This window comes from Anthonomus grandis, chromosome 14, assembly GCF_022605725.1.
Source record: "Anthonomus grandis grandis chromosome 14, icAntGran1.3, whole genome shotgun sequence".
Classification (NCBI taxonomy): domain Eukaryota; kingdom Metazoa; phylum Arthropoda; class Insecta; order Coleoptera; family Curculionidae; genus Anthonomus; species Anthonomus grandis.
In genome coordinates, this window is record NC_065559.1 from 3,828,882 (window position 1) to 3,845,099 (window position 16,218).

At 33.5% G+C, this 16,218-nt stretch overlaps 1 protein-coding gene across 3 annotated transcripts in view; it reads left to right on the top strand.

Moving 5' to 3' along the window:
• Window positions 1-16,218, top strand: part of LOC126744753 (adenylate cyclase type 9-like) — a 51,987-nt gene that overhangs the window by 20,887 nt on the left and 14,882 nt on the right. For all 3 annotated transcript variants that reach the window (XM_050452306.1, XM_050452307.1, XM_050452308.1), the window contains 5 exons: window positions 2,534-2,800; window positions 4,984-5,201; window positions 9,168-9,351; window positions 9,491-9,614; window positions 9,676-9,835. In XM_050452306.1, coding sequence (XP_050308263.1) covers window positions 2,534-2,800; window positions 4,984-5,201; window positions 9,168-9,351; window positions 9,491-9,614; window positions 9,676-9,835 — 953 coding nt within the window. The remainder of the gene's footprint in view (window positions 1-2,533; window positions 2,801-4,983; window positions 5,202-9,167; window positions 9,352-9,490; window positions 9,615-9,675; window positions 9,836-16,218) is intronic.

Below are 16,218 nucleotides of genomic sequence, written 5' to 3' on the forward strand. Positions count from 1 at the left end.
AAAAGGTGTAAAAGGATTTGAGACCACAGGAATATTCCCAATTAATCGAGAGGTAATAAATGAAGAAGAATTTGTTGTCATTGAAGAAGAGGAAGGAAACGAAACACAAGAAAAAGTAAAAAAACAAAACATTAGGCAAGAAACATAACAATATCGACAAAGAAAAAAAAACATATGCCCATCAACTACTGATATGAACGAACCTCAACCAGGGCCAACTGGATTGTGTCAGTTCAAGAAGCCACAGCAAAATAAAACTGTGACAGTGATTCCAGCGATTCGGAAGCAAGTCTAATCTCTTTCACCGATGAGGACACCGATAACGAGCCAGACAACTATCTCAATTAAAGATATTCAACCAATGCCACGCTTTTTACGATCGGTAGAAAATAACCGAAAGAAAGCGCACTCTCAATTCTTTACTTCAACTCCCAACAAAGAAGAATTGGAAGTTAAGGACAAAATGAAAGCCAGAAAGAAAGAAGTAGAAGCTAAAGGCACAAAAAGAAAATAATAAGCAGTGGTAATCAGAACGAAGAAAAAAAGAATACAAAGAAAGTACAAAAACTGGAAGAAGCGACTGAACCATGCATCATATGTACGGAATTTGGAAAAGATAAGGAATGGTGGGTGACCTGTCCTTGTGGAAAATCTTCGCACGCTGAATGTGCCGGGGTGGAAATCACACAGGGGTATATATGTCACTTTTGCCAACCCTAAAGTGGTAATTTTTCAGTGTTTATTTGAGTATATTATGTTTAAGTTTATTTAGTTTATAAGGTAATTTGTTTTCCAGAATTATGTTTATTTTATACCTATTAAACGTTATAAGCAAACATAGGCGTTTATACTGTTTTTCTCGTCTTATATTGCACGGTCGATATTACCCGACCAGGTGGTCGATATTACTAAACCCATAACGGTTAATATCGACCAGATATGGTAACACATTTTTTTTCAATAAAACTTAAACTTTTTTAAAACATGTTTTGCTACTTATGCATTATTTTCCTATTCCCAAAACTAATATTTCTTAAAAAAAATTAGGACCCAATTCCTAATATATTATTAATAGAAATTATTTTTTCTTAAGTGGTCAATATTCGCCATACTCCCCTAAATAGGAAAACAGAATATCTAAACTAAACTAAGTGGCAAACTGACAACATAATAGCAATGATTAAATTAAAAAATAAGTCTCTTACTAAATAAAAAAAAACTCAAATATTACAGCATTGAGAATATTTCAAACAAATCAAAAGTCAAACAAACATCGATGTAGGTATGAAAAAAAAAGAAGTTTAGAACACACTAAATACGTATGGAGACTCTCGGTTATTATGGAGGAAAACAAAATATATGATTTTACTATTTATAGAAAAGAGAGTAATTTTGGTCCTCCTTTCAATGATCCTAAAAGTATAAACACACACTTTTTTTACAGTTCTCTACAAATAAGGCACCGCTGGATCAACAATTAAATCAAATGAAAACTAACTTTGTCCTACCGTTTTATTTTAAGTAAAATCTGTATTGTTGTGACGAATTCATAATGAGTTACTTATTTTATTTGGTATTACGTCACTTATAGCAAAAATCAATTTAGAAATTACTATCTCACACGCTCAAAAATTGAAAAGAAGAAGAAAATAGACTTATTCACGTATTTAAAAGAAATATAAACTCAAATCTATAATGATACCGTTCGATATACTTAATTTAAATTAAGTTCAATAAGTTTTAAATACAATAATTTACTTGGGGTATAATAGATTTTTTTATACCTAGGAGCCTCAGGTTTAATCTATTAATCTCTGAGCTCGTTTTTTCTTTTCAATATCCTACCTAACTTTTTCATGAATATTAAAATTAAAAAAAACGATAAAAACAACGAGAAGACCTACTTTTTAAAAAATACCTAATCTGAACCAACGTTTCGGTAGTTATATCTACTACCGTTATCAAGATAATTAAAGTAAAATTAAATAAACTAAAAATATAAACAGAATATACTTATCTTGCAAATCTTCTGCTATATAATATAATACCTTTAAAACTATATATAATACCTTCAAACTTATTGATTTTTGCTATAAGTGACGTAAAACGCAATAAAATAAGTAACCCTTTTATTTTAAAACTGTCATTATAGCTATGTGAGATGTTAAAAAAGTAATTTTTGAGGTAAAATCAATGGCAACTGGTCCCTATTCCATTAATCTGGAAATGTTTTATCTGTGTTATCCAGTGATTCCGCCCTACCTAACGAATATAATTAATTCATGTTTACTAGATTCATAATGTCCAGAGTGTTAGAAGATCTCAGGTCTTATACCTATCCCAAAAGCACACCATGGTTCTAGCTTTAATGACTTACGAGCGATTTTGTAGTATTTTTGCAAGTTTGCCAAAACTTGATAATCTGATAATTTGAGAACATACAGCATTCTGTCTGATTGTCAATCTGGCTTTCGCCCTGGTTTTTTTGTGCTACTCGGGATGTTCAATTGTAATTATTTGTTTAATTTTTTAGGTCTGAAAACGTTTTTCATCCTCGGAAGAAAGACTGACCACTGCCCGTCGTACCAGGGCAGCATCCGGTCCGAAGGCAGGCAAAAGTACGCGAACTCACTCCAATTGTTCGTGTCGCCGCCGCCATCTGCCGCTTCCCTTTCGCCCCACTCGAGACCTCGAGTACTCTCCTGTGATACTTCCCACATAAGCAAATCGAACCAGAATAAAAACTTTTTATCACCCGACTCTTGTATTGTTAAAGCGAGCAGTCTGCCTAGTATCTTAGGTAAGCAACTTATAAATTATTATACCTAGATCAGATTAAATTAATTAGAGTAGTATGGGACGGCTGTTTATGAAAAAAAAAACTATTTCTTGGGTGCTAAAATAATACCTATGCATTAACTTATTTAAATTCATAAAAAAATCCATGACTTTCAGAGATTATAACAATATAAATATGGAAAATTTTATAAACGATGGTTTGCTTATAAATTTGGATCAAATGAAACTCGAAAATGAGCATCTTTTTACTGTGGCCTTTAATAGAGGGCACTCCAAATTGCATTGAAGACTAAAACACGAAATGTCTTGGAAACGTTTAATTTTAGCGGGTTCTGACAAGCATAACCTTTTTAATCAAATGCGTTAGGGAAATTATTTCCTTTACAAAAAAAAAAAGAAAAACCACACTTGCAAAAAAGTTATGGCCATTTTACACCATCAACAGTGCAGTGTAAAGCGCCCTCTATCGGCCACAGTAAAAAGACGCCCATTTTCGAGTTTATCATACCAAAAAAAACCTCTAGGTACCAATTGTCAAGGTGGTATGTCGCAAAATGTTAAAAACATTAAATAGAATAGATGTTTATTTTTTAAGTTTAACACCCTATTACTAGGAAACGAAGCGACTTTGGACTAAGGTAAGTTGCTTTAAATCGGTTATTTTGACTTCAGGAATATATCCTAGGATTTTGTACAGACGTATAGTGGTGTGTCCATCCCATTTAATAGCCAGTATCTCCTGGACAAAGTTTAGTATAATGAATAAGAGGAGACGTACTTATTAATGTCAAACATTTCTCAAAGCAACAATTGAAAGAAATCCAAGACTATTAAAGTTTACTACATAGAAACTTGCTGTAGAAGCTCTGCTAAGAGCATCAAAACTATTTTGCTTTTGGCCTTCCCAATTTTCCTAAATATAATTTTTTTGTGTGAATTTGTGTCTTTCCTTCTACCGAAATACCCTTGCTATAAATTTGAGGCTTGGAATGACCAGATTCCTCATTTTGGAGAGGATTTAATTGTTTTGAACTAGTAATATCTATGCCACTGGATGACCTTCAAGAGCTGATTAGATGAAAAATTACTACAAGTAACCTGATAAAGGCAGCATAAGCTAAAAGCAAACTCTGAATGGTCACAACGTTTGGCTATGGAACTCCTATAAGAAAAAGTCCTTGAAGCTGAGAATATTCACGCACAAAATGACCCCGAAGATGTTGCAAGTATTCACAACTTGTCCCTTATCTTCAAAAGTAAATGAAATATGTCGCATTTAAATATTTCACCTGAAAAAACTAGATGTGAAAATTTAATGTCTTATTTGAACGCACACTCTTCAAGCACTGACTCAAGCGAATGTACGTATTTAAGTATTTAATGAAGATGATCATTAAAAACTGAATTTTGTCGATATCCTACATTATTTAATATGATGGGAGCTTCGGTATCTTTTACTTCCTTCACGTATCACTTCATTTATCACGGAGTCATATATCTTGTACATTTGCCACTTAACGAATGAACTCTTTTTTATGTACAACTCTGTTCACTGCCTCTTTCATCCTTTTTCTTTTTTCTTTGAAGTAGAACCTCGTTCTTTTTTTTTAAGTATAAAACCGTAATTAATAAATTCCTGGATCTCCTGAGCTGCAGTCCCTTGCTTTTAATAATTCCTATAACCTGTCATATAACTTTTTCGTGCTTATTGAGTCGAGTGATCTGTAGTATTTATTTTGATGTGATCTATAGTTTTTACATTTATTTATGTTAATACCCTGAGGAAATTGTTACAACTTGCACCGAACTTGCTTTTTTCCTATTTTTACTCCACAACAAAAACGTAATCATCAAATCATTAAAACCCTTCGTCCATATAATAACCTTAACTGTGGCAATTAACTAGTAACTCATTCGACCGTTTGTAATATTGGTTATTTTAAATTAAAGCCAGAGTCCAAAATTTACTGATGTGCTCGAATTTTAATCACTTCCGGAAATATCAGGTACACTAATTCCTACCATTTGTCTGCGTACAAATGATCGTCACAGTGATCCTTACAAGGATATGTATGATGTAGGGTTGCCAATTTGGAAATGTCGGAAAAATTTCCGACATTTGTTACTATACCCTAATTATCAAATTAAATCCCTTAACACGTTACTTTAAATTTGTTCGAATAGATTCCGAAAATGAGCAAGACCCCCCGGACGGTTCAAACGTAGAAAGCATCAAAACGCCTACGTCAACGGCCAGTTCCGGGAAATATTCGATGAAAATCAGAAATTGGAAGATACCGAAATTTATGCGGAAAACGAGCACCACCTGTGACGGCAAGCCTGAAATCGACGTCGACTTTGCTTCTGGGGTGACGGACGCTAGCGAAGAAGGATATCAGCAAGTGAGTCAGTCTTATTAACTAAATAAATCTGGCCTTTGTTAAGTAACACTACAAAAAAATATTAAAAAAGCGAAGTCTAGCAAATTTCGCTTTTCAACTTAACCATCTAATTATATGAAAAAATTGGTTCCCTTTAACAAAACACAAATATTATAGTATAGGTCCATGAAACCATTAAGAATAATTGTAATAATATATGAGGCAAGACTACTTTCTAAATTCCAATGGTAAAATTAGCTTTAAGATTAACGAAGGTGGTCATATTAAAAGTTATAGAGGCACACATCAAATAATTAAGAGTACTTAACAAAAAAGGCATAAATTGTAGTTTAAAACTGCAGGAGCGTAAACACAAGTAATAGATAAAAGATTCTAGTGGGCGATATTCATTAGTTTGTCTGATTTAAGAGAATAAATATTTTTTTTACTTATACTTGAACTTTATAATATTAAATCCGAAACACGTTGGGAATTTTAAGCTATATGGAGAATAAACGAGTGGAGGGAGACTGTATGTTTTTCATTTTGCCTCGACATTCTATCATTTCCAAGATAACCATAGTGAAAGTTGGCATATAAATATGAAGTAAGATATTCCCTTTCTGCATTAGCAATTATTGTTTTGTTTTTACGAAGTCCTACTATAGCCGGCACGCTTTACCCTAACACATAAGTAATAAAAGTTTCCCGGTTAAGAAACCAGCGGCTCTCGAACAATTTTTTAATTTCTATGGATGTAAGTAATAATATTTTATTTTCTATTAAAATAATAAAAAAAGACTTAAATAGGCTAAAAAGACTTATTATATTGAAAAAAAAAAAACGTTAAAAAATATAAACAGAGCAGCAAAAGTATAAACATTAAAGGAAGTTTAGTCTGAAATTAAATACATTAAATTAAGTTTAGTCTGATTTGGAGATATGTCAGTGTCGGAATAATTAGATTCATTACTACTTGAATAGTCGTCTGGGCGTATAATTAGGGGTCGTACCTCGTCTATCACTTGGTCGGTTTGATAGTTTTCAGCTATATTTTTTTTCTGTGTGATTTATACATTTTCTCCATGTTTCTTCCTTTATTTGATGTAAGGATTCTTTCCATAAGGACACTGGCTTCATCGGTTGTTTTGGAAGCGTGCTTATCATAATAATTTTTTGCTATGCCCCAAATCAACTCAATTGGATTATATTGGCAGTGGTAAGGCGGTAATCGCAGGACTTCATGCCCATATTTAAGAGCCATCTCATCGATCACGTACTTCTTATTATACCTGTTCGTTTTACATCTCTGCAGCAAATCAGCTTTTACGAGGGTGGTCCCAGAAGTACCCGGCTGACCTAGAGATGTCGGTAGTAGTTTGAAAAATATCAGTGTATTAGAAAGTATCCAATCTATAAAGTATATGTTTTAAGTTTGAAGACGCCACGTTGTTTAGTATTTGTTTGGCACCCATCCAATAGTGAACGTTTTCAGTGAATTTGTGAAAATGGAGAAAATTGGTCATAGTTATGTGATACAATACTTTTATTTGAAAGGCCTTAGCCCAACCAATATAAAAGCTGAACTGGATTCTACTCTGGGTGAGTCTGCTCCTTCGTTAACAACAGTAAAATATTGGGTAGCAGAGTTTAAACGAGGCCGTACGAGCTGCCAAGACGAGCATCGCAGTGGTCGCCCAAATGAGCTGACGACTCCAGAAATTTTAAAGAAAATTCACAAAGTGGTACTGGATGATCATCGACTGAAAGTGCGCGAGCTAGCGGACATAGTAGGCACTTCAAAAAGTGCGGTACGTCGCATAATAACTGAAAATTTTGACATGAGAAAGCTGTGTGCGAGATGGGTGCCGCGTTTGCTCACACTCGACCAAAAACAGTGTTGTGAAGATGTTTCAATTGAGGGTTTAGCGAAATCTAATAGCAACAAAGCAGAATTTTTCCGTCGTTTCATAACCATGGATGAAACATGGGTCCATCACTTCACACCTGAGACAAAAGAACAATCAAAACAATGGACTCAAAAGGGAGAACCGGCTCCAAAGAAGGCGAAAACCGTTTCATCTGCAGGCAAGGTCATGGCGTCGGTTTTTTGGGATGCGCGAGGGATAATTTTCATTGACTATTTTGAAAAAGGTAAAACTATCAACGGCGAGTATTATGCGAACTTATTGCAACGTTTGAGCGAAGAAATCAAGCAAAAACGGCCGCATTTGGTTAAGAAGAAAGTATTGTTTCATCAAGACAATGCACCAGCTCACAAATCCGTTATTGCAATGGCCAAAATTAACGAATTAAAGTTTCAATTGCTACCTCATGCACCCTATTCGCCAGATTTAGCCCCCTCAGATTATTTTCTGTTTCCAAACTTAAAAAACTGGCTCAGTGGTCAAAGATTTTCCAACGATGAAGAAGCGATGTCTACAGTTAATGGCTATTTCGAGGCGCAAGACAGTTTTTATTATAAAAAGGGTATCGAACTTATAAAACATCGCTGGGAAAAGTGTATAGAGCTGAAAGGAGATTATGTTGAAAAATAAATACATTTTTTTCCAAAATTTTCGTCTCTTCTTTCTTGGGTCGGGTATTTCTGGGGCCACCCTCGTAGATATCGTCATAAAGCAATATTTTTTTGCTCTAGTCACGTTTTTATTTCCTCTTTCTTCCAACTGCTAGTAAGAAATTTCTCTTCTACTCTGGAATGATATGAGGCGTTGTCCAAGACTATAATAGAAGGATTTTCCAACCGTTTGAGGAGTTTTTCATCAAACCAATGTTCAGAAATATCGGCATCCATATTTCCGTGGTAGTCGTCTGTTTTTTTCGTCGAAGAGAAAATCAAACTAGCGTCGCAGATAAAGCCGTCGTCATTTCCTGCATGTAGCAAAGTGTACCTTTTTCCACAACTAGAACTGCCGCTGGGATAGCATTGCGTGCTACCATCTTGCCATGATGATTTTGATGAGTTCGGCAAAAATCCAAGTTTCGTCTAGAAACACAAATTGTTTGGGATCTTCCGAGTTTTTATTTTTTAGATATTTTCTCAGAAAATTCCATCTTTTTCTCACTACATGTGAAAGTTCACACAGTTCGATATTCGTCTTTTTGTAACGAAATCGCCATCGTCACGTGTTGTTTACTTTTATACGTGTTATAAATAATGGTTCTAATTTGGCTCTTAATTGTTTGGGGTAGGTCCAGACTTTTTGGATGCCGACGGATTCTTTTATTTGGTTTGTCCAGTTCTTCTTCTTCCATATTGCAAATCTTATGTAAAGTGCTTCTAGAGATCCTGGCATGCATCACATGTCCGCTTCTTTACTGCCAAAACAGATGTCAATGGCTCCATATTATTTTTTTTAAAATAATTTTGTTCTTTTAAAACTAAACGACGTTCATCCGAAGATAGAAACCGATATTTAGCAATATGTTTGTCTTCTTGCGAATCCATTAAAAAATCACAAAGTAAATTTAATTAATAGCCTGATGATAGCACTTCAAAATACCAAAAGGAATAGAATGTAAGTATAGACCACCAAAGTATTTATTTGTCCAATTAGGCAAATTATCACCTTTCAGGTACATAATCCTTTTAACCTATTTTTTCGGCACTATATTTGGGTTTTTTCAGAATTTTTTTAACCTAATTCTACCCCTTATTTACCTTATTATATCATAATAAATATTAGGTTACACTAATAAATAATAATATTAAAACAAATTATTTATGTATAAAAAAGTATTTCCTTTACAGAAAATATTAGTACCCTTTAAAATAATAGCCAATATTACATTAAGAACCAAAAATGTCTTTAAACCGCTGGTAACAGTCGTCCAAACCGATACTCAATATAAATAGTGAATAATACGGCGATAAGGAATTCATCGTTTAACCGGTCCACTTATACCCCGAGATAATCCGTTATGTGTTAGGGTAAAACGAGCCGACTATAGTGTTATTTTGCATAGGTTCCAACGATAATCGAAACCGGTGCCTTAAACGGAAAAAAGGACTCACTAGCAACGCTTACATCGAAATACGAAGACTATCCCGCCTGTAAAGAGACCATCGACATAAAATCGTACATCAGCCATTCGCGAAGCGACATTGGAGCCTTCGACTACTCGCACACGCCAGAATTCGTCAGAGGAGGTTGGTTCATATTCAAATTGCAAACTAGTTAAAGGTACTTTATGGTACATTTTTCCCCATTTAATGTCGTTGGGTTATATCCAAAAAAAAAATAGTGAGGAAGTTCACAGTACTTCATAATACGTTTTATTATTTTTAGGTAGCTATAGATGCAACTTTGGAAGATCTTTTAACGGCGATTTGTTCCAGTTAAATCGATCGGGCAGCAGCAGATCTAGGAGAGGAAGGTCTCCTAATTTGGATATTTTGGAACCGCTGGAAAGGTATTGTGTTTATTAACCATTTATCTATTCTTATATTGTACTTAATTTATTTTTATGTTAGGGCTAGAAGTGCAACCGTGACAGTGAGCAATATTGCCAGACCTAAGCGTTCATTTGACATACCGAGCAGACTTTCTAGTATAGCGATGCTGGATGAAAATTCCGTTCCCAGCAGGAAGGATTCTGGAATTAGGAGCAATAGTAGGAGGAGCAGTTTACAGGTAAACTTTTCTATTTGAATGGATATGGTACAAAATTGGTTAAAAACTTAAAACAAAATAAAATTTTCTTTAACTCTAGCCAAACTTATTTTAATAGTATAAAGAAAAAATCAGACATATAAACAGACTTAAAATGGGACTGGGCAGTACTTGGTTACTTTAATACGATTTGAGCTGGATTTAACCAAATAGACTTACTAGATAATAAGATACAAGAAAATATGGAAAATATAGATTTTTTTCTTGGAAAATATTGAAATTTAACACAATTAATTTTGGGAACACTGCTGAACATTAATTCATCAAAAACACTTCGATGCTTGTGTTTTGCGTAGCATATTTGAAGATTATGTAATAAATAGTTCTTGCTAAACAAACAAATGGTTCTTGAAATTGCCCAACAGTTTTTGAGGAACAAACCAATTTCTAATATATTTCCAGTTAATTAAAGTAACTTTTTGTTCAGCTGCCTGGACACATATTAGGAAAGTGTATTGAAATTAAGCTAAAAACACTTAAAAAATATAAATTTTGCATCCAATATACCACTTAAAAAAAAAAAAAACGAGTACTGATACAACTGCTAACTGAAAAATTAATTAACAATTAAAATAATAGTAATTTTATCGACCTAGTGCGGGTGTTTGACACTGTGGCACACCATATTATGTTACAAATATTGAATGAAATTGGCTTTAGAGGAACTGAGTTAGCACACTTCCGGTCTTATCTTACCGATCCGACGCAAGTCAAAATAAAGGATCTAATTGGAGAAAAAGCAAATGTAAAGGTACAAGAATCTGGAATAGTATTTGCACATCAAACTTAGCTTATTTATTTTCTGAAAGTCGAGCTTTAATGATAAAAGAACTCTATCTTGGAAACATATTAAGTTATATTCAGAACGTTCAACGTTGTTATTTGCCGTTGTTTGTTTTTTCATTAAAAATTGTATACATTAAAAGATAAAAAAGATTTCAGCCATAATTGAATTGATAAGAAAATAGCATGGATTGGCTTTACAAAAACTTGCTACTCTAAAATAAGTAAAATATTTAGTTACATAGTAAGCTTATTATTTAGTTGTGATGTAGCTGATCTCTGAATGTGGTATGTATGTATTGTGCTAATTATGTGCATTATATGATGTACAGGGTGTCCCATTTTATGTACTTGTCCCCATGTACTTTTGCGGGGTATCTCCGTTATTTTTAACGTTAGCGTGATGCGGTTTTCGCGACAGTGTGCTACTTTTTCGTGAAAATAACGATACCGTTAACAAAAATTCCAAATCCCTCTTAGTTTTTAAGATATAGGCAATTTTTGAAAATTCGACATTTTGGGACCCCGCTTGTATTTCGGTTATTCTTTAACTTATCGAAAATGTAAAAAAACAGTTTTATATATTTTTTTCCGTAGAATGCAGTGTAATATATAATGGTACAATACGTATAATGTATGTATAATGTACGTATAATGTATAATGCTAAAAATATATAAATGGCACTTGTTTTTAAGAAACATACGAATAAATAGAGAAAAAAAATTAAAACTCTAAGTCTCAGTCTCAAAATATCTCTTTAATTAATCAGGTAACATGTTTCGCTAATAAAGCATCATCAGACCTTATAGCATATACATAGTACTATGTACTTAGCAGGTCATCTAGCTATAAGGTCTGATGATGCTTTATTAGCGAAATGTCCTTAATTTTAGAAAATTGTCATCATTTATTTGTATTGAAAGAACTCGTCCATTATTTCAAAGAGACCTACGTAACTAGAGAAAAAATTAAAACTCTAGAACTCTAAAAGTCTCAGTCTCAAATCTCTTTAATTAATCAGGTAACATGTTTCGCTAATAAAGCATCATCAGACCTTATAGCATATACATAGTACTATGTACTTAGCAGGTCATCTAGCTATAAGGTCTGATGATGCTTTATTAGCGAAACATGTTACCTGATTAATTAAAGAGATTTGAGACTGAGACTTTTAGAGTTCTAGAGTTTTAATTTTTTCTCTAGTTACGTAGGTCTCTTTGAAATAATGGACGAGTTCTTTCAATACAAATAAATGATGACAATTTTCTAAAATTAAGGACATACATTTATTAGTAGACTTTGTCTAGCTAAGGAAAGGTACAGCACGTGTTGTTCGGCTCGGTTGCGCAGTAAATTTGTTTACGCCGCTGCCAAAGCAACGGTATCGATCGCCCCGATTTGCATATAAACAGTGCCGTTGCGTTAATTCTTATATTTGTGTTCTGTGCCTTTTAGTGTTTATGTCTTTTTAGAGTGAATAATTTTTATATTATTTTTTCATAGTTATTTTTGTTAACAAAACACAATACACTATTATTTAAAATAATATAAATTAACTTTTCTAAAATTAAAATTAAAAAAAGGCGCGCTACTGTCGCTAATCGCGCGTTATTAGGGGACAAAACTTGGCGCAGCTTTGAAACAGATGGTGTACCTTTCCTTAGCTAGACAAACTCTAGGCCATAACTCTTGTTGATAAAACAAAAATCAACTAAATGTCAAATATTTATATTTTACGGTTTCTTAAGTCAAATATTTGTATTGTAAGTATTTGTTTTTTTCTTTATTTAATAAATTCTTTGAAAAATGGCAGCGTATGAAAATTACGAAAAATATATGTTGGTATGTTTTATACAAAGTAACGAAAATTCTGAAGAAGCTTTGGCGTTATATTTTCAAAGGTAAGTAAGCGATAATGGGTACTAAAATTTTAATTACGATTATAAGTTTGTGTTTGTTAGATATCCAGAGAGGCGCCAACCCTTTATTGAGATATTTGCTCGCTTAAAAGCAAATTTAGTTGAACATGGAACCTTTGTTCGCCCGCGTCCGAAAACCTATAACAAGGAGAATAGGGAAAGAAAAGAAATAGATGAAATAGATGAAATAGATATTGAAGAAACACCTTCGTACTCATGCAGAAAAATTGAGAAAGATATTGGTGTGTCAAAAACTAATGCTCAAAGGATCCTAAAAAAATACAAGTATCATCCGTATAAATTTAGTATTGTGCAACAGTTGCATCCTGGCGATGCTGAGCGCCGAGCACTGTTTTGCCGGTGGTATCTACAACAAATTGAAGCTAATGATTTGTTCGGCAGACTTGTTATTTGGTCAGACGAATGTTTTTTTTTCAAGTGCGGGCATTTTTAATCGTCACAATACCAGGAATTGGAAAACAGGAAATCAGCATTTATTGTTCGAAAGGGCACAACAGGAACGTTTTGGAGTTAGGGTGTCTTGTTTTATTTTGGGTGGAAAAATAGTTTATCGGATTTTTGAAGGAGGTCTTACAGCACGTAGATACCTAGAAATCCTTGAGGAAGTTATTCCTGAACTGCTAGAAAATATTCCGCTAGCACAATATAATGCAGTTTACTGACAACAAGACGGTCATAATTCAAGGCTAGTAAGGGAATTTCTTCAGAATAATTTTCCGCAAAGATGGATAGGTACCAACGGACCTGTAAGATGGCCCCCACGATCTCCAGATCTTTCAATTTTGGATTTTTTTTATGGGGGTATCTATAAAATAAAGTGTATAAAACACGTTATGATGGAATTGCCGAACTTCGAGAGGCAATTAATTTAGCCTTTTAAAATCTGCGAAGGAGACCAATGTTTCTATTTAATGCCGTTGAAAGAATCACAGAAATGTGCCAATTTTGCATTCGAGAGAATGGTCATAATTTTGAACATTACCTTTAATTTTTTTTTTAAATACAGTTGAGTTTTTTGTTTTGTATGTTTTGTTGCTTTATGCCACAAAACAAGCTTATGTTGTAAAAATTGGAGCTATACTGTTGTAGTGTATTTTTTTTAATAATATGCTTTTGTCTTAATAGGTATATTTTGATTGCATCCAATGTATTTGCAATGAATCCAATTCTTTGTTAGTGATTTGTGTAAGTTTTATCTTTGTTATTGTTATTCATGGCCTACTAATAAATTTATGTCCTTAATTTTAGAAAATTGTCATTTATTTGTATGTTTCTTAACAAAAAGTGCATACCATTATATATTTTTGAAAAGGTAAAAAGAAGACAAATTTATTAGTGCATATATATACAGGGTGTTCCATTAAAAAAAACATAAGTTTGGCTTAAAATTCAAAAACAGTAAATAATAAAAAAAATAATCTACGCCACTGCATTCTATGGGAAAAAATCTATAAAACTGTTTTTTTACATATTCTATAAGTTAAAGAATAACCGAAATACACGGGGGGGTCCCAAAATGTCGAATTTTCAAAAATAGCCTATATTTTAAAAACTAAGAGGGCTTTGGAATTTTTGTTAACGGCATCGTTATTTTCACGAAAAAGTAGCACACTGTCGCGAAAACCGCATCACGCTAACGTTAAAAATAACGGAGATACCCCGCAAAAGTACCGAAAATGGGGCTCCCTGTACATAGTATTCATCATGGTTTCATTTTAATAATAGTGTCTGGATCGCCTGGAAATATTGTTTTTTGGGTTTATTTAGTCTAAGTGTTTTTTTTTTGGTTAAATTCGTATAATTATACCAGAAAAATATCACTTTATTCCTATTTGCCTCGAATTTTTAGACTGAGATAGGGATATATAAATGAGAATTTATATCGAGTTTATTTTCTAAAAACTGTTGTAAAACATGAAGAGCTGCTCGTAAATATTTCATACATTTGAAATTTCTTCGAAAAGCAAATACTTTTTGTCACAACCGTTGACCATCATCGATCACTAATATTTTCACAAACTATTTCACTTTCATTGAAAACGGTTCGCTAAAGGCGTGCAACTGGGACTTAATATTATATGTGACCTTATGATTTATGTAAATGCTATTTTATTTAAAAAAAAAGTAAAAATGTATGCACGGGGTATTAGGGCACAGGGTTGGTTGAGTTGGTTAAATTAGTAAAAAGTTGCGCATAACAAAATGCTTGCCCCATGTTGGCCGACGAATTTGGGACACCCTGTACATGGTATAATATATACATAGATATAAAAGTGTCCCAAAGAAGGTTTATAGATATCTTTTAGATCTATATTATAAAAATATTTTTAGGTATACAACGGAATCGTGATTAAAAGTTACTTTTATTTAAATGGAATAAGATATTTTTTTCACAAATTTATTGAACATAATATGTAGAGCAAAACGGTTGAAAATTACATTTTTGGATCTGGAACTTTTAGCACAGAGTGTATAACAAGTAAATTATGATAGATTGTAATCTTCGTCATTTGACGAACTGTCATCACCTCTGACATTATAATTAAAGGGTCGACTGTTTGATCGATCAGGTTGTCAAGATTCCACATTTTGTCCTCTTGCTTAATTACATGCTGGACTGCTTTTCGCCAATTCTCGGGTGTCGCTTCCGTAATGGCTTGATCACACAGTAGCTTGACATCTTTCATTTTAAAAGTCGTGTTTTGTCTTGCTACAAATCCTTTTACCTGCGCTCATATCAGTTCTATAGGATTTAGTTCGCAATGATATGGCGGTAAGCATAGTACAGTTATATTATATTTTTCGGCTATATTTCATGAAACGAGTTTTGTGTAAGTTTGCTATGGCCAGCAGTTCTTTTTTTATCAAATTTACTTCAAACGCAATACCTTTTGCAGTCAGCCAATCGATAATTTCTTGCTTTTTCCAACATGAAGTTGGCGTCTTCTCTATGCGCCGTGAATGATAGCTTGCCGGAAGAAATTTTATCATTTCATCAAAAGGTTAGCAGACCTTCTTTTAAATCCCTCTTCGCTTCCAATATGTGTGAATTTCCTTTTCTCGAATGCACTTTAATACCCCTGGACAGGCCTTCTTTGAAAGCTTGGCGAGCACCGGTTATATTTTTGTCTTGCCACATTTTTCACATTCGGACTATATAACCTTCGTTAATCCACGTCTCATCAAGATAAAAAACTTTCTTTTGCTCCCTGCGGCACTGCTTGATACTTCTCAAGTATTTTCATCTCCAGCAAACATTTCGTCGCTCTCAAGTGCTTTGCGGTTATGCTTTTCCCAGGCAAAATCCATATTCTTCAAAAAAACTTTTTCCATAAACGTTTTCTACTTATCAACGGAATACTGTCATCTCGGCCAATCTCCATCAAAATTTTGTCTAGGGTGGGTATTTTCTTTTTAAAATAAAAAAGGGTGAACTCTTCTTCAAATTATACATTTAGTTTTTTTATCAAGGACTTTTGTTGGTCGTCCTGGCTTTTGCTTGGGAGATTCCACTTGACTTGCTGCTATTCTTTGCCGCAACAATTTGAAAATGGTGGACTTTCCAATTCCAGTCATTCGAGAACATCTTTCAACAATTTCTTCCACAGTAAAACTAGGGT